Genomic DNA, 19711 nt, shown 5'->3' with positions numbered 1-19711 from the left:
AGTCAGAAATCTTATTCGCTATGTCACATAGAGTACGTTCATGGGCACTTAAGAAGCAACATTGTAACATTTTTGTGGTCTGATAAAAAGACCGGAAGTAACATATCAGAAACATTCCTACATCGCACATAAAGAAGAGAATAGAAGAGACAAAAAAGAAATGTTACTGCATCAAATTATTATTTTCTGTAAAATCCTGATAAATGTATCAGCTTCGAAATAGGAAGAAAGAATATTATCTTGCCCTCTCTGTTGTCTTATCATTTTCCATTTCTGATAATCCTATATACCTCAGAAGGTATTTTTGCCACTTAAGTTTTACACTTCGCAGTTTAGTGCATTTAATGAACTTTCCTTTCTGACCTTTCAATATTATATAATCTCTATTATCATTATTAGCATTATTATTATCATTGTCATTATCATTATCAACATTGGTGTTGTTGCTGTTTCGCACTCAGTTGCCAAGAAACAGTATTTGCTGTTACATGTTAAAAGTGTGAAATACTAGGGCCCTGAAGCCAGGCAAACTCATTGGAACTGGATTCGGGCAAAGAAAACTTTTCTGGAGCTTCTTTACGCTCCATTTAATGAAGACGAGTGGTACGAAGTCATCGATGAGGGCAGCACAACGATGGAAATGATGTTGATCATCACATATCAGTTGGCAATTTCTCTCTCTGATACATTTTTTTTTTTCCAGCGGTTTTTGACGTGATAGATCTTGGCGCGTGTTTGGTGTCGTGGTTGAGGTACGTCGACGGGCTTGTCGTCTGCTGGTCAATGTTCTGTGTCTAATGCACGCGCAAATTGAGGTTAGGATCCTGCGCGTTTGGATTGCATGATTTCCCATCGAAACCGCGACGCCTGAGATTTTGCACCGGGCAGTCGTCTGCGCCAATCGTCACGCATCAGAAATATGCGCCGCAACACCGAGTATGTGATGGCAGATACTCGCAGTGTCTCTGATGAATAGGATGTCTTATGGTCATAGGCCTACATGACATTACTCTTGAGCTTGATTCGTGCAGGGAAAACCACACGCGGAATGGTATCCGGATTTTACTATTCGATTTTTACTTCGGAGTGCTGACTGCCGATTTGGCTAGCAAAAAATCAGGATGCGATTTCATTTGAAGCGATTTGTTCTCGCCGTGATCTGCGTTTTCGGATTCGTCGGCGTGTTTCACCCGCTTCTCAACGAGAACGTCCGCCGCACTGTCGGGGAGGAGCAGTGGCAACCGAGGGGAGTCGAGCTGAGCTTCGAAACTTTGGCAGTCGCAACGCGGTGAGTGAAGTTTATTTCGATTGTCCCAGGATTGTTCCGGGAAGAGTTGATGTGGTTTTTAAAATCTGTGACATGCAGACGATGACATGAGGTCGTAATAGCCACCAATATCTAATCATCGAACGTGGATTCATGTCTTTCTAGGTTGTTTTTTTATATCTTTGTGTGAGTGTGTGCGTGTGTGCTTATGCTTCTCATTGTTTTTAGTTGTGAGTCTGTTTTGATGTATCCAGAGTTCGGCTAGCTCATTATAGTTAAATTTCAAACAGCTTGTTCAGACTCTAATCGCAACCTTAAGTTTCGCGCTCTGCGTACCGAGATAAATGTGCATGTACCGATTTTATGAGCAAATCAGATCATGAAGGGTAACAAAACTTAATTTTTGGATCATGATGGTGCACGGGGCTGAGTACTGCCAAAAAGTGAGCATCTTTAAAAGGGATGGCTAGTAACTGACCAGTGGGAATCAGTGATGAGTGGAAATGCTGGGGGATGATTGGTCCAATTCTTGTGGGATTCATTTAAGAGTACATTATATATCTATTGTTGTGTGAAAATTATTTGCTTCAGATTGGTCTCATATTCAAGTAATTTGCAGTTTAATGTTTCCAGGTTAGCATGCCTGTACAGTGATGGGGTATCAAAGTCAAGTACTTTACGTCTACCTCGTTATGAGCTTTTTGACGACAATTATCACAAGAATGCAAAAAAGTCAATTGCACCTGACAAGCGAATCGCTGTTTCTGATGGACCACCTGTATATAACATAGTTAATGCTATTTGAGTCAACAGGTCAGTTTCTATATTGTGTACTGAATCGATGGGATTTTTAACCAAAGGATCATGTTTGATTGTAGTTTCAATACACCTTTTGATTGCACTTAATACATCCCCATGTCTTGAGAGCTTTTGTTATGAATCAGTGGTTCTCATGTCGGTGGAGCGATAGGACCATTGCCATAAAAGAATGGCTAAAATTTCGATAGATTTTGCATGCTGCAGCTGATCATTATTAAGTCCAACCACGGACCTGGTATAGGTAAAGCCTGGTATAGAGCTACAGCTGACAAAGTCAATTAATGGTTTTGTATCCGGACGGAACACATGGACAATGACAGCGTGTGTTGGAAGTTGGTTCTTGTTTCATCTTCATTCTTTCTTTTCTTTTCTTTTCTTTTCTTTCTTTCTTTCTTTCTCTTTTTTTAAAGGCCAAAAGTGCATAATTTTGGGTGATGGCAGTGTATGGGGGGGGGGGGGGGGGGGGAGTAGTAGTGCGACGGTTCCGTGGCCCATGTTGACGCAAGAGACAACGCGAAGTGCAATGTATTATTGTAACTTCTCTTTATCCACCTATATCTGGATACCCTAGCATTTTCTGTACGTATGGTGTGATTGCGCCGCATCCACGGAATTCTGTATAATATATACGATGTCTATATCACACGTGGTTAATGATTAACCGAATGCTTTGTGCAGTATCATAAGTGTATTGTTAAAATTTAATCTTGGTATACACAGTAAGACGTCTGCAGTCTGAACGGGAATAACGATCAAGGAATACACCGTACTTCTTTTACAACCATCGTGTAACTGCGTGATGAGATAGAAACAGTATTATTCATATTCTAAACTGGGATTTTGTTCTATCGATTAAAAGAAGTGTCGGTGAAATAAGAAATTGTCGTGGCACACATACCCAACGTGCGCCTTCTTTAATTAACTCTTTGAATCTTGGTCACACGTTTAACACATGGTATTATATAAAGTACTTTAAATATGCTTGCTGTCTGATAGTTTTAGGGAGTCTGTCCTGTATGGACGTTGCTTAAAGGGTAATTGCAGACTAGTTTAAATTAGTCTGAAAGAAGGAGTAAAAATTCACACGCGCAACAATGAAGATTCGATCAAAATCGGATAAAAATCAGGGGAGTCATTATAGGCCTACTGTGTAGTTTCGCCAATTTTCACAAAAAAAAATCTTGAACAGTCACTGTGAATATACCAAAGGTGATGATGTAGTCACTTCATAACTTTCGACATACCCTGTACCTATAATTATCATCTTTAAATTGTCATTATCATTATGACATCATTTCTTTTTAGCCAAGGCAATTGCTTCCCTGTCTCGAATTCTTTATATCTGACTGATCATTGTTTTGGCTTATTCAGCTATAGGAATAACATTAGGTTTTACACTTTTATACCAGAATAAATGAATTTTCGTCATTTCTCTGGTATAAAATCCAATGAAACAGTGTAGTTTATGTGATGACATCATCGGCTCACTCATTCGCATATTCATATCACCTGTTCGAGATTTGTTTTGCAAATATTAGCGAATGGATTTTATAACTAAAAATGTAATAGCACAGAAACTCACAGTGACTCAACATTTAACGGAAGCCAACCACTCATAGGGGAATCACGTGTGGAAAATGTAGCGCCAAGCATCATGCATCCTCACCTAATTTTAGTTATCATTAACCTGTTGTGCCACTTGCTGGTCGACAGCATCCCAAAGGCCAATGAAAGCAAAACCCCCATCGTTTACTCTTCACAGCTTCCCCGAAACCCCTATGATCTACAAACGTGATCTAGCCATGTTATTGTGTTGACCTTGAAGTTGAGAATTAGGTGCAATTATACAGAGGCTTACTTGGTGCAAGGACAGGCATTATTTGTCTGCTGATTTCATTGCTGTACAGTGCGCCAACATTATTCAGCGTTCGCCAAATCACGCTTTGGATTCGTCGCGACATCAAGCATGTAGGTACCTGTATCAAAATTTCACGTGTTGGTCATCCAACGGAAATGAAATGTCCCTAATGACCGAGAAATAAATTGGATCAAATTCCTCCCAGTACAACTTCTTATATCAGTCATCGAGCATACAACCCAAGCCAAGGTCACCTCTTAGATTGACTGAACACTATACCAGTGGAACCTCATTAATAGAGGTTGAATATAATGTAACAAAAGCCTCTGTGAATGAGTTTGCATGTTTTTGTACCTTGATATAGCGAGAAACCTGGTATAACAAGCTTATTATCATTTTTTTCTGTAAGGACCTATACCTGCAATGAAGTTCCCTTATGCCTCAAGTTAATACTTTGTCAACACGACACCAACAAGCTGGTTTCGGGACTTTAAAGGGGCATTCCAGACGATTTATATTATTTCATATCATTTAGAAATCTATTGTGGTCCTTGAGCAGATAATCAAACCAATATTCTGAAAAGACCCGAAGCATAATACACCGGACAAGGATTATGACATATAGGAGGCTTACATATTCCAGTAATTTAGCAATTTCATTCATTATAAAGCCACTTACTTCACAAGTTCACCCGTGAGAGTGTAGAATTCATGCATACTTTCTTCTTTTGTTCTGCTCAGTAATTCCTTGAGCACCCAATCATACATTCTCATGTGAAGCTCCTATGTCGTCATCCTCGATCACTGTGATTTTATCATAAATTTTGAAAATATTCTTATTCCTCATCCCAATCACAATTAACTCTGAAACATTGTACCCAGTATACCCAATTTATAGATGTTCAGGTGAAAAAAAAAAATAATAATCTGGAGGTCTCCTTTAACCAGCTAAACACTGAACCTCTCTGATTGACAGAATGTAATCGATGAACCCACTAGATATGATCACATAAATGAATCCTTGTCAAAATCATTATCAACGTCAATGAACATTACTGAAGTAAAAGGCTGGGATCGTCTGATTTACAAGTTCATCTGATTAATCGATACACTGGCAGTGGTACATTCATGTATGGAAATGAAAATAAAGATGAATGAATAAATGAAATGAGTGAATCAGTTAAATGAATGAATGTTAAACCTTGTAAGGATGGTGGATTAGTTCACAGTGTTGGCGCAATATCGCTAATGAGAAACACTCGTGCTTTCTTTGCTTTACTTTCTGTCCGCCATTAGCGACACTTCAGTCGTGTTGTTGTATAAAAACCATGACTTCCAGAATTGAGTTTGTTTTTTGTTTTGGACGGAAAATCTGCCTTACATGACAACAACCTGGCAACACGAAGGAGGTTGAGAAATACGATGATAGGAAGTATAAAATCAACCCAAAAGAAATATTGATATACTACCGTACTCTTGTCGCATTCAAATGAAACATTCATGAACGTTGGATCAAAATGCGAGTGATGCCTGGATAGTATACAAAGAATGGAGCTCGCACAAGTTCCATGACAAGACTCGGATGATGACTTTGAAATTTTTAAACCGTGACAAGTTTATCTCAGTAATATCCGATATTCAATCAATCAACAGTGATTGTGCAATGGTATACAGACTGCACTTTCGTATCACTCCCTCATTTGGTGATGTTTTGTTTAAATTTCACAACCATGTGAATAGATTTTGTTTTGATTTGAGACGCAGAATAAATACGAACGAACGAACCTCAAACAACTTCCCACTTACCTTCACGTACCTGGGTATAGTTCTGTCGTTATTTCCAATATCATGCACATCAGAAACGTCCGTTTTAAAGAGACCGGCTTCTCGATACATTCAAATAAGCCGGTTTATCAATGAAAGTCAAAGAAAACATCAAAGAAAACAAGAACAACTCGTTATTTTATATAAGGGATTCCTTCAGTACGTATCACATGGTCTCGTCATAGGGGTGGCATTTAGTTTTGGTTGATGTGAGGAATCAGCTTTTGACTGTATTTGAGAGATACTTAGAAAACGCTTTAGAGGAATTCAAAGTTTACTTGATGAAAATCGGTTTTGAAATAGCTGAGATATCCAAAAACAAAGAAAAACGAAGCGATCCTGATAAAGGTGGGTATCATTCCCCTTTTATTAGGATCGCTTTCTTTTGGATGTCTCAGCTGTTTCAAAACCAATTTTCATCAAGCAAACTTTCAATTCCCCTAGAATTATATTCTCTGTCATATTTCATAAGAGGTTTCTCATTATCTAAAAAGATTATCATCAAAAGTTGGAAACCTGAAAGCCCCACCTCAACCGAAACCGTACCATCCCTGAAAGGACATTACTATTCGATCATTGCACCCATTTTGCGTACATTGTTTTTTTTTTGTTTTTTTTTGTTTTTGTTTTCTAATGTCGCATAAGCATCGGAAAGCTTTCTACGTGTCAAAAGCAGCTTTCGTTCATAGGTTACGCGCAAGACCATTACTATACGTCCTGGCAATCTATGCACACTTCCGCAATAACCGTAGCTCCTTACAACAATAACAAAGACATATCAGTTACCCTGCAATGTACATGTATGTCACTCCCATGCTAATTAATACAGAAAGGTACAAACATACTAGAAACAGGTGAATTGGTGAATTGGTACTTGTAACCCATGACTATTCGAATATACAGTATGTGGTAATTTTACAAACGGTGCTGCCGGCTGGTGAGGAGACTATACCCCTTCTTTATAATGGACTCGAATGAAAAACGACCACTTCGAGACAGGGCTCTGCGGTATTCTTGTAATAACAAACACGCGATTACATCGAACATGCGTCAAATCAAAATCGCACATCACGTTTCAAATAAGCTGCCCACTATACAGAGTAAATTGGAAATTTCATTTAATTTGCCCATTGTTCGGACAAAAAACTACGATTGAAAAAGCAATGTCTGTTTGTATACTGGCTACGGCATGATAATTCACAATTTGAATTCTGAGGAATTACATGGATGCGCTTCAAATAAAAGTATTGCACATTGAACATTACGAATGCAATATACGATAATAAGATATACTTCGCCCCATACAGCGCTGCGGCTCTTACAACGAGTGAACATGCATCACACCGCTGAAAACAAGAAAAATGAATGACAACTGAAAAAAAAAGAACGTTATGCAGATGGTTGTCATAACAGATATCTTTGTCAGCGCTGTAGATTATTACACACATACACACAAACACAAACACATGCACACATGAACAAATATTTTATATGCATATAAAATCAAATTTTACTGTATCTCCAGTAATGTAAATAATTCTCGTAAAGATCAGTTTGGCAACGCTGTAGATTATACACATTGACACAAATATTTTATGTGCGCATAAAATCAGATTTTCCTGTATTTCCAGTCTTTACTCGGTGTAGGCTCGTGGAGATGTAAACGCAGCCATAAAGATGTCTGATGAAAATCATAAATCAGAATAATAACCTTCCCCCAAGCAGCGAAATCACAGTCCAGGCATTCGCTGCTCTGTCGCTGTTAATCCATGTTGCAAAATTATAGAGTCCAATTCCTAGTGACAGAGATTTCATCTCCGTCATTCCAACCATTTCATTTCGATTCTACCCGTCAAGGAAATTGAGAATGGTGTGTTGATACCCAACAAAACCAACAATATAAATCTTAAAGGGGCCATTTTGTAATGAAAATATTCAAAAAGCGTCGTACCACATCTAAGTGATCTGTTCTTACACAGCCTTACCAAATCACGGAAAGGTACGTTCAATGACTAACAGTTCAGATATACAGCACATTGTCCTAACATAGCTCATAAATTATGCAGTTTAGAGAGTATGCGTTATACAATATGTAGTATTTGTTATTTAATGCATAATCTTTCTCATTGCTTGAAGATTACATTTTTGATGTGTCAAAGTATAGAAATATGCCTTCTACCATAAACAAGCAAACTGATAGAGTTTTTTAAAGATAGTATACGTGCATATTGGCTGCAACAACATCTAGATAACAAATATATATGAAAAAGAAAAGCGATAGCATGCCGTTGGACTTTAGTTAGACGAGATAAGGGGAATTAAAAAGAGCCTTCAAACACTGTTAAAGGAACTATTATGAAGTGCAAATGCATAACTGATTTGTAGTATTTGATTGATAATAACTATCATGATCGTCACTATACCTATGTGGCCCAAAGAATATGTGCCATAGTATATTTTATAATAATATTTTGGTATTTTTCTTCATCTAATTACTTGGATGCGTCCACAAAAAACAAAAACAAAAACAAGACAAGAATCTTCCCAACCAAGATTATGCCAGTGACATCTCTCAGTCACAGCAAAAGTACTAATATGATTATGAATGCGCCTTCCCCTAGACCGACCATACCTTCATGACCTTGCAAGCTTCCCTGCGATGTCTTTTGCTAATCATAGCTATAAACATCGAAACATGCTAGTTATGCTCAAGTCAAGGGAGGTGCATTACAATATCTTGTAAATCATATCAGTTCCTTAGCAATGATTGGCAGATGATTTCACTGGCAAAATCTTTATTTGGAAGGTGTTTTTTTTGTTTTGTTTTTTTTTTGGCGTATCAAAGTAATGTGGAGAAAGATAGTAGAAAATTATTATACGAAATATGAAGAAAACGTATTTAGATATTCATTTGGCCACATACAGAGGGTATATAGTGTGCATTAATCATTCAATCAACGTGTACTTGTATTGCATAGTTCCTTAACCGTTAAATTCTAGACCTTACTCGAGGTGAATTAAAGGGACATTCCAGACGATATCTATAATTTCACATGATGTAGTACGCAAATCGATAGTCCCATTTGTATGGAATTGTGGAATATTTTGTGGGTTTTGAGCTTCAGTAGTGAAACATACACTGAATGAGGAAGATGACGTAGCAGGCTCACGTATTCCAATAGGCTTGACATGCCTAATGTATAAACAGGGTAATTCCTTTGCAATACCACTTGCTCAACAACTTTACCTGTGTAGAATTTCTTCTTGCTTTTTTTTTTTGTTCTGCCTCCTTGAACATCCATCATTCATCCTTATGTGAAACCGCTCTGACACCATCCTCGTTCATTGTGATTTGTAATCAATTTTGAAAACATTCGTATTTATCGCAATTATTTATAGATTCTAAAACTCTGTATAACTCTGTATAACCATCAGTCACAGATGTTGAAATACTAAAGTGTACAAAGAATCCGGAGATCTCCTTCAAATAGATTGGGTAAACTCAAACAAATAGAAAAGCTAACTTATCAACAAGAAGAACAAACACGTGGCACTTACGACTCTCCTATGTTTTCAAGAAGCGGAGATTCCAGTCGTAGCAATATACCACGCAAATACAAAATGAGATAGACCAACGAAATATTTGTATTTGCCCGTGTTTCTATTGCATTGTGATAACCGTCAATATATTCATAATTATTTCGATTTTTATTATTGTCATCAAGAAAGCTTTGACGTCAAATAGCGTGTAAGTCTTTCGTTTAAAAGCTTTTTGTCGATGTCCCTGTACGAAAGTTATAGAACTGTATAAAGGATGTATCAACTTTGTTTGTGGTTATATCTTGATGACAGTTATATACGATGTGTAATCTGACGCCCGGGGTTTAGAATTCTCCCAGTTTTCTATTACGTCATACATGGTATTAATATCATGACAAATATTTACATGAAGGCTATGAATTTAGCGTCCAAGCTCTTAAACCGAATATGACTTGTAATAACGACGAACAGAATACGTGTAAATGCAGGCGTATTATCATAGCTGGCCGTAGTCTGATACGCTTATTGTTTGCCCGCATATTTGGCATCTCTTCGACAGCGAACGCAGTGGTCATAGCGATAGCCTCATGAGCATGCAGCTCGCGTCCGTCGAAACGACGTCCGCGACGCTGATAAGATCTCTATAATATATCCTAATCCCGAATAACGCGTGTTTGAAGTATCGATCGCACTCAAGCGATAAGCACAGATTAGAGAGTGTCTGGTCGGAAAGGAGAGGGGGAGGGGAGGGGTAAGGTCACTCCCCTCACTGCCCACGCTCTCCACCCTCCTTCCCCATCCCCTTCCCCTGCGAATCATGGGTAAAATATTCCTCACTCTTTTCCTATCATCATGTTACTTCCCATATACCAGGGAGGTGGAAGAGAGACTCATTCCACCTCCCTGCATATACCAAGGAAGAATCATATTAAAAAAAACAAACAGCAAAATGTGTACAAACAATTAAGTAGTTCTTGTCTCTGCAGTTACGATCTCCACATTATCGATTTCAGTCATGACAGAATTGTTCCATCTAACCACATAGAATAATATCGGAGCATGTACATTCTCATTGTTACTTTAAGTTGTTAAGTTGTTTGTGTGTGTGTGTGTGTGTTTTTATTCATTGAAGCTCATAAAAGTACTGCGAAGAGCTATCCATCTTTCTATAATTTTTATTTTATAGACTTGTATGGAGAAAATAGATGTACCTCGACGAGGCGTCGCTTACGTTGATTAGTTGTTTCTGTTGGTCGTTAATACATCTGCAGTGAGGATATGGAATTCTCAAGTAGCGGAAGAAGGCTTTAATATTTAACGGTATTCAGTGGTATTTAGCGCCCCTGCATGTGTGTCACAAATTTGATGCAAGTGTAACTGATTAGAGAACTTTTAATGTATCGCTTTCAGATATGGCAGGTATGAGGTGTGCACAGAGTGTGTGTGCATGTAATGTGTATGATGATTATTTTGTACTTGAGGGTCAGTGAACTTTGATGGGTTATTGACCTCGTTAGGAAACTGTTGGTGTTCATCGCATGGAATCGGGCAATGATATGTAGTCATCTTCTGTACAATCTTATTCGACCATACGAACATAAGCACGAATAAGGCCACATTTTCGGTCATGACGTGCTAGTAGATCCCATGTAATATGTTGCTATGACGACTGGCCATACGACAGCCTGTTACGATAATAATTCATTTCCGTAATATATACGCTTGCGTGGTTGTACATATTGTAAACCATTGTGGCCACATCCCCCCCCCCCTCTCTCTCTCTCTCTCTCTCTTGTTCAACTACGGTCGCATGGATGTCATCATAGTAATATCTAGTCGCGGCATACTCATAATCTATAACTGGAGGTCTATAATGACCGTTAATTATGACTGTGAATCATAAAAAAAGTCGCAAAGCCCAACATTCTTACATGCCGGGGCATGAACACACACCTCCTTGCAAATCAGCCATGACAATATTTGATCTTCGATTTAATTAGTTTTTATATACTAACAATATATATTTTTGTTAGATATAATTAATTTATGGAGGAGATCCTTCCCATGTCATACCGAAATATGGAACTGGAAGCATGATATAAGGGGAAAAGGTGCTTATTTTTACTGCAGTGCTTTGCTGGCCCGTTATCGTCAGTTTTACAGTGTCTTCTTTACAGCTAATGGAACACAATCCAAAAAAATCGTTTGGATTCTTTAGGGGGTTCGCTAATTCAAAGCCCCTTTCCTGCATACACAATGAATAGTGGGACGATGCGCATGACACTTGGTTGAGTATGCCTACATAGAGTAAATCGAACAGATATATGTATATCAGACGCAGAATATACGAGAGCTATAAACTTTAGCATCTAAACCATATCGATATCTAAAGGGAAATTCCAGGACCGTTTAAAGTCAGTCTTAAAAGTAATAGTGAAAATTTATTAAAATTGGAGTAAGAGTAGGGAAGATTGATGTGACATTTTAAAGTTTCCCTATTTTTTTTTTTTTTGCATTTTGTTTGAAAAGTTGACCATGAGTATGCAAATGAGTGAGCTAATGTTGTCATCACAATTTTTTCCACTGATTTTGTAAAAAGAAGTTAGTTCCTCTGCCATAAAAGCGTAGAATTTAATGTCGTTCCGAGCTGATCAACTTCAACAATCATGATCAGTCAGATGTATTAGTTGATTTTTATTCCGTACAGTCTAAAAGAACCCCCTCGAAGGTAAATTCTCAGAGTTAGTTGTTGATGGTTATATTCTATTCTGATGACTAACATTTATACATAACTTTAAAAGTTGAGAATATCCTTTCCATTGTTCGTGGCTTTATGATGCACAAAATAATGCTATACATTAAAGCGCCATGTGTGTGTGTGTGTGTGTGTGTGTGTGTGTGTGTGTGTGTGTGTGTGTGTACCATTTATAGTACTATTGTTTTTGTTTAATTGGTCCCTTTTTTTTTGCCTTTGCATGTGGATTATGAGTAACATAGGGCAATCGATCTCCGAGGAAGTGGAGACAGTAAGACACCGGGAACAGCTATTGTTTGTTATCGTGGTTATGTTCAAACTATCATTGTAATTGATGTATTCCGCGTATAGTATAGACTAAACGTCATTATCCGCGTTTGGCCCCCTAAACCACATTCTCTTTCCCCTTTGCCAACTCCATCCCGACCACCAACGGAAATCATTAATGTATTTCAAAACCACGCCCCTTCCCGTTCTCTTCTTCTATACAGGAGATTGACGCAGTTACTGTATAGTAGTCTGCGAAACTTCTCAACGGAATGCAAAGTCGTCATACTTTGCCTAGTGACGTTGATAGAGCGAGTCGAGTCATTCTTCGCACGTTGCCGATGACACATACTAACGTAAATACTATCCAAACACACGCACACTCTCGTTATTTCTTCAAACTATCCAAATCTCTTCATCAAAACACACATCTGAGCAAACAATTCACAAAAAATACCAATAAGGCCAAGTTTTTGCTTGTGACGACAATATCCTGTAGAGTTTGTACATAATTATGGTTTTGTTGCTCTTTTGCCTTTGTTATCATGTTACATATCACGTTATGATATACCTCGTGTAATTGCCCCGTTTCCCGTTTTATTTTATTTCTGTATTATGTTTACATTATATAGTTTCCATTGATTGGTTATTTCATTTAGACGAAATTGCAGAAATGAACTTTATCGAATAACTCTGGCAATCCGTCAACCAATCAATATTATAGTCAATATTCACAAGACTGGATACTAGGATCTTTCGAAGCTTCAGATTTAGACCTGATGTTATTTTTTTTCCACCCCCGATATTTTTATCTCTGACATTTTTGCCTCATTTTTACCACCTACATCTCTATCTCTGATATTTTTCCCTCTGACATTATTACCTCTAATGTTTTTACCTGTGACATTTTTATCTATGACATTATTACCTCTGACATTTTTCACCTCTGACATTTTTCCCCCTGACATTTTACCTCTGACATTTTACCTCTGACATTATTACCTCTGGCATCTCTACCTCTGACATTTACCCCTGACATTTTTACCTCTGACATTATTCCCTCTGACATTATTACCTCTGACATTTTTACCTCTGATCTTTTTATCTGTGACATTTTACCTGTGACATTTTTACCCCCTAACATTATTACCTCTGACATTTCTGACATTTTTACCTCTGACATTTTTCACCTCTGGACATTATTATTTCAGGCATTTTTCTTCTGACATTCTTACCTTCGACATTTGTTGGGCTCTGACATTTCTGACATTATTACCTCTGACATTTTTCACCTTTGACATTATTATTTTCTGACATTTTACCTCTGACATTATTACCTCTGATATTTTTCACCTCTGACACTTTTACCACTGAAATTTGTAAATCTGACATTTTTACCTCTGACATCATTACCTCTGACATTTTTACCTCTGACCTTTTTTATCTGTGACATTATTTCCTGTGATATTTTTACTTCTAACATTTTTACCTCCGACTTTTTTACGTATGACACTATTAACTCTGACATTTTTACCTGGCACCATAGCGCAGAGGAACGGACGGCCATAGTGGCCTATACGCAGCTGTCGCATACCTTCCACAGACCACAGATGGAACCGCGAGAATCATGCAAAATGGACCATTGGGGGGTTAAATGGAACATTTTATTGACTTGAGCCGATTTGGGCACGGATAGTATTACGTCATCGGTTTTCAATGTTCAATATTTCTCCATACCGCCGCGTCATGCAAATCTTCTACAGCGCTCAGAGTACAGATTGCCTCACTGTTTGATAGCATTGATAGTAACGTATAATAAGACAAATCTTATCGTAACCTTCTAAAACACACAAAGTCGTGTTTGCCTGGGATAGGTCCAAATTTCAACAGCTTCATGAGTACCCCATTTTTAATAGTAGCAGATTTTTTTCCCCCGGGGAAGGGGGGGGGGGGGGGGGGGTCTGTTTGTTTCAAGGTTCAGATGTCTTTTAATTAAAGCTTTAACCCAAACCTGGTGTCACACTTTCAACAATTCGGCTGACTTTCACCAATACACTCCACCGCTCCACAGAAGCCGCGGGATGTCGGGACGGCACAACACCAGTTTTTCAGCTGATGTTCAAGTAACCTGGGCCCCGTTTTATCAAGAGATAAAGTCAAGTTTAAATTTCCTTACCACACAGGCTGCCATAGACTTATAGTTGAAATCAACTATATAATTGACTTTAACTCTTCATAAAACGGGGCCCTGCAGTAATACATGTAAAGGGTTTGTTTGCAAAAACCGGTAAGTCCATTTTTGAAGATTTTGAAGTACGATCTCTGTCATAAAGTACAAAATAACACCTTTTAAATGATATATTGGTCACTACATATAAAGGTATATTTTTGAAAATATGGTCAAAAGAAGCAAAATTTTTCTTCTTATTCTCTCCATTTTTCTTGACCTTTAATCGCAAATATCTCCATTTGGCAAATATGGACTTATGGGTTTTTGCAAACAAAGTCTTCAATTCCTATTTGGCTGCGTCAGGAGTCTCCTAATTATCGTATTTGGAAGAGAACATGTAGTTACCCTTAGGGTATCTCGGAGGATGGTGTGGATGACCTTCGTCACAACAAATCATTAATCATAATCAATTTAATTTACTTCACTTCACTTCACTTCAATTCAATCTAATTCTATTTTATTTTCATGAAATAAAACGTAATACGTAATACAAAGTATACATTGTCAGTTCATAGAATTATATTTCAACAATTTGAAAGAAGTACAAGCAGAAGTACAATCAGAACTCGAAATACCTTTTGAATAAATTCATATTTCTTGGAAATCAACGCTATATAGTCCTTTTCAAGTTTCGTTCACCTGAATAAATTGTCCAATTGGCTCATTGTATTCATATATCATTGCAATGTAACGCTAGAATAATAGATTACCTGGGGGGTATTTCATGAAGCGTTTGTCCGACAAAGTTGTCGGACAAATTTGCTTTCAGCCAATCAGAAGCAAGGATTTCAGTAGCTTTTAACATTTTGTCAGACGAAATATCTGACAAAACGCTTCATGAAATGCCCCCCTGGTTTCCCTTTTACCTTGTACATAATACATCTATATATACGTTTTATCCTTTCCTCATATACGCTACCAGCTGTTGTCTCTTCTATTTGCTTATCACGATAGTCTTCCATAAAAGCATCTGTTGCTTCATTAACAGTAGTCAGGAGAAATAAATCAATTCAAAATCAAAATTTGAATATCGCGACCCAAGGGCCACAGTTTGTATAAAGCAAAAAAGTGCACACTGGGTACCCCGGCGGGTTAACGTGGATAAATTCTCCTGTTTGTTGGTGCCTGTAGTATTGTGGCGCACACTGCCTTGTGAATATAGGTTAGTAGAATTTGATATTGTAATCGCTTTCATTATCATGATTATGCTTCAACCTTCAAAATGAACTCTACCTGAAACTGCTATTGGCATCGCTTACAGTGTTTATGGCTGCCTGAGGGGAATGGCAAATATTAATCTCTGTATTGCTTCGCGGGAATTGATGTGCTTGCCCGTCCGGTAACCACAGTAACAGTTTCAAATTAATCAATTACTATAGTAGTCAGGAGGTTTGAATTCGTCAAGCGTAACTGCACGATGAATATTGATATTATGACATCGGCAGTTAACAAGGGCCGCATCGAATTTGCGCTCTTGATCATTGCAGAGGGTAATTTTACAAACGTGTTTATTACGGACCGTCTGTGATACGTGCTTATATCGTCAGTTTGTTTAATGAAATATACGTATTCGTAGATACACGGGCCTTTTCAAAAACGTATTGTTCTATACGTACAAACCAACTGTACGACGTCATAGGCAAATGATGATGTCATTATGAGCTGATGATCGTCTCTAGGAGCAGCTGACGTCACAAGGGAAAATCTTTCACTAATGGGGTTGTTTGTTGAAAGCCATCAAAGTAGATTTGCGAACAGTGTAAGAAAACAGGCGTGCATCTTTACAAATAAAGAGTAGGACTATAACGACATTAAAAAACAACAACTAATAATCTCGACTGTCAACTCATGGAGGATTGCAAGCTATTATAAAAATGACGCCTACAAATTTATTTCGATGGAAATAGAAAGACAACAATTAGTGTCACTTTTGTGAGAAATTGGTTCTGTATCACATACATGTACTTTCTATTTTTGTCCTCACTTAAGATCTGTTTTTGAAATATATTGAAACTGTTATTGTGCGGTACTGTACTTTGACAAAAGTTTTGTAATGGATCCAAAAATTTTAATCTATTGATAGGACTTCCAGAATGCAAATCTAATATTAGAAGTTCAGAAGTAGACTTAATTATGAATTATGCCCTCTTTCCGTTATGAAGGGTGATGCTATTTTTTCAAAGCAAATCGGACATTAAAGCATAATAATTCATTTCTGTAAGTATACGAGAAATAGTTTGATCGGAAAGAGCTTCTTGATCGAAAAAACCTTGGAACAAACGATAGATTGTCATTTTTGTCAGCAAAATAGAGTGAATAAGATTACCTGAAGCATTGTAATCTGCTTAACATCTTGTTCAGTATAATTGATTGTACTCGAATTATTTTGTCGTGAACCTTGCAATAAGTGAATAAAAAAGACCCAGAGTAGTACCACCCCCCCCCCACAACGACAGTGATAACATCAAAACTCTACTTGTACTACTATTGGTAAAGATGATGATAATATCAAAAACAATATTGATAATGATAATCCAGTTAATGGTGGTGATTATCATTACTATCATTATCATTATCATTACTCTTAATTTTCAATCATTATCAATATTATTTAGATAGAAAAAATACAGTACACGATAAACCTGGTATAGAAACCGGATGCCAATATGTTAGTTTATTAATACATTCGTGAAAGCTATTGTCTCTTGAATAGGACCAAGTTAACAAGCTAAATTCACAGTTCATCTCACTTGAATACATTTTGAGTACTCTTTCAATATCAAATGGTCTGAATTTTTGGAACACGCTTTGAATTCGTCGGGTGTTGCTATGCCGGGCAAGTCTCGACTGAGGGTCATGGCTGTCAAGCACAACTCATACACCTCTATATCATGATAACTATGTGGTTTGCATAAGCTTTTGAATATGACAATAAACTGGTCGTCTTGAAGAATATCAAGTGAGCATTCGATATACAGAACGGCGAGTCGAACTGCATAGATAATACTCTGGAATCTTTGTACATAAGACGTAGGGGAAAAGGATTCTGCAAATTCTCGGCTGATTTTGCCCGGCCATATCGTCGCAGTGATACACGAATTTCATTTTGCATTGTACTCGCCGGGAGCGTAAAGGATCACAGACTTCCTTCGGTGCAGGTGATTTTAACGCGACATATATCGTCCCCCGAGCCTTCTCTCCAATCCCCTATACCTGTCACAGTGAAACATTTTAATATCGACAGCAAACATTGTCTTAGCTGTTTGCACGGTACGCCGCTGAAGTTTTTTCACCCCTTGCTTGCGGATAGCTCTCGGTCACATTTGTCTGTTTATCAATCCCGTGTATACACTATAGCATAATAGAATACAGAATCAGATACATTATCATAATACAGTTATACAACAATACTATAATGTGGGGGGGGGGGGGGGGGAGTGCATGTATTTATAAGAGGCATTCCAAAACGTAAGTTCATCGGTATTTTGACGTTCATGTTTCCAATGGGTCGACCCTTGTCCTGTTTTTAAGCTATTCTTTACTTTTACATGTCTCTGAAAGAAAAAAAAAAGCTGACAAGGTCTCCCAACATGCGTGTTACAATATTTTCGTCATGTCTTGAATATTGTATCATCACGATTATGTCTGTATGTGAAGGTTTTGTTTTATGATAAACAATCACGCCTTTTCCCGGACAGGTGTCATCCGAGCTGTCGTATCAATGTATTTTGGTTTAATGTCATTGCAGGGATGAATTAGGATTTTTAGTTCAAGCAGTCACATCAGACATGATGACTCCAGGGCGTGAATTAACTTTTGTCAGCAGCGCGAAAACCTAAGATCTGGATCGTCAGTGATCGTCGCGGCGGAAAGTATTGCATATTGAGATACTTCATGGATAAACAAGTGATTAAAGCAAGTAACCTACACGGTGTACTTCCGATATTTTCAAGAAGCGGATGAAGTGTGATTTTGAGCATCACTTCGCGACAAAATTTTCATTATCAAAGTTACAATATCAGTGGATCCTTCCTGTTAATTTTACTTGCATCATTATTCTCCTTATAATGAAAAATCAAATACATTGTACTCGTAGTATTTCAGCGCGCACAAGATAAGACAAATGCAATAAACGCGTAAGACGTTTTATGTTGTATACATTTCATAGATAAACATTGGTTACGTTCAGACGGGAGCCCTTAACCTCGAAGTTAGGAAACTTCGAGGTTAGAGCTTGTAGTTAGGGACCGTGAAGACGCACTCGTAGTTAGCAAACCTCGAGGTTTGCTCGATGTTTCGAGCCACGAGAAATCTTATGGTTAGCGCTCTAACCACGAGCCGCGGGGGGTCCCACTCGTAGTTAAGCACCGTGTGGACACAAAAAACAACGAACTCGAAGTTAAGAGTGACCTCGCCGTAAACTCCAGCCCCCACAATTTCCCTCTGCTTCCGGGTCAACCTCCCAAACGTACACCACAAATACACTACACGTGAAAAACCTATGACGCACGACACAACAACATCATCTTTTCTTCCCATGCGCTTGATCTCTGAAACTGAACACGTCGAACTAGATCGCTACTGTATTCTATATTCTTCTCCGACGCTTAAAAAATGTTTTCGACGAATATCTTCATAAAGGAATAAAGTCATCAGTGCAGTGCTATCTCGATCTGCATACCATGACAGAGAAAAAGAGTACCTGTAAGCGAGTCCGACAGGGTTGGACAAAAGAATAAATAGACGCCTTGTTAGCGGTGCGGGCTGAAACTTCCGGTTATGTGGTTCTAACATGCGTGTTACGATGTTTTCGTCATGTCTTGAATATTGTATCATCAGGATTATGTCTATTGTGAAGGTTTTTTTTTTTTTAAATGATAAACAATCACGCCTTTTCCCGGGCAGGTGTCATCCGAGCTGTCGCATCAATGACATATTTTGGAGCAATGTCATTGCCAGGGATGAATTAGAAGTCTTAGTTCAAGCAGTCACGTCAGACACTATGACTCCAGGATGTGGATCGTCAGTGATCGTTGCGGCGGAAAACACTGTATTGCATATTGAGATACTTCATGCAAGGAACCTATACTTTCGATATTTTCAAGAAGCGAATAAAGTGTGACCTTGAGCATCATTTCGCGACAAAATTTT

At 38.0% G+C, this 19711-nt stretch overlaps 1 protein-coding gene across 1 annotated transcript in view; it reads left to right on the top strand.

Annotated features, from left to right (window-relative positions):
- The first annotated feature begins 1121 nt into the window (after positions 1 to 1121).
- LOC139741361 (uncharacterized) overlaps positions 1122 to 19711 on the top strand; it is a 54223-nt gene continuing 35633 nt past the window's right edge. Inside the window, exon 1 of the mRNA XM_071651942.1 lies at positions 1122 to 1288. Within this exon, the coding sequence (XP_071508043.1) occupies positions 1122 to 1288 (167 nt within the window). The remainder of the gene's footprint in view (positions 1289 to 19711) is intronic.

Source organism: Diadema antillarum, unplaced genomic scaffold, assembly GCF_040938485.1.
Source record: "Diadema antillarum isolate AM-2024a unplaced genomic scaffold, OU_Dant_1.0 seq00000923_RagTag, whole genome shotgun sequence".
Lineage (NCBI taxonomy): Eukaryota > Metazoa > Echinodermata > Echinoidea > Diadematoida > Diadematidae > Diadema > Diadema antillarum.
This window is presented reverse-complemented; position numbering and strand designations above follow the sequence as displayed.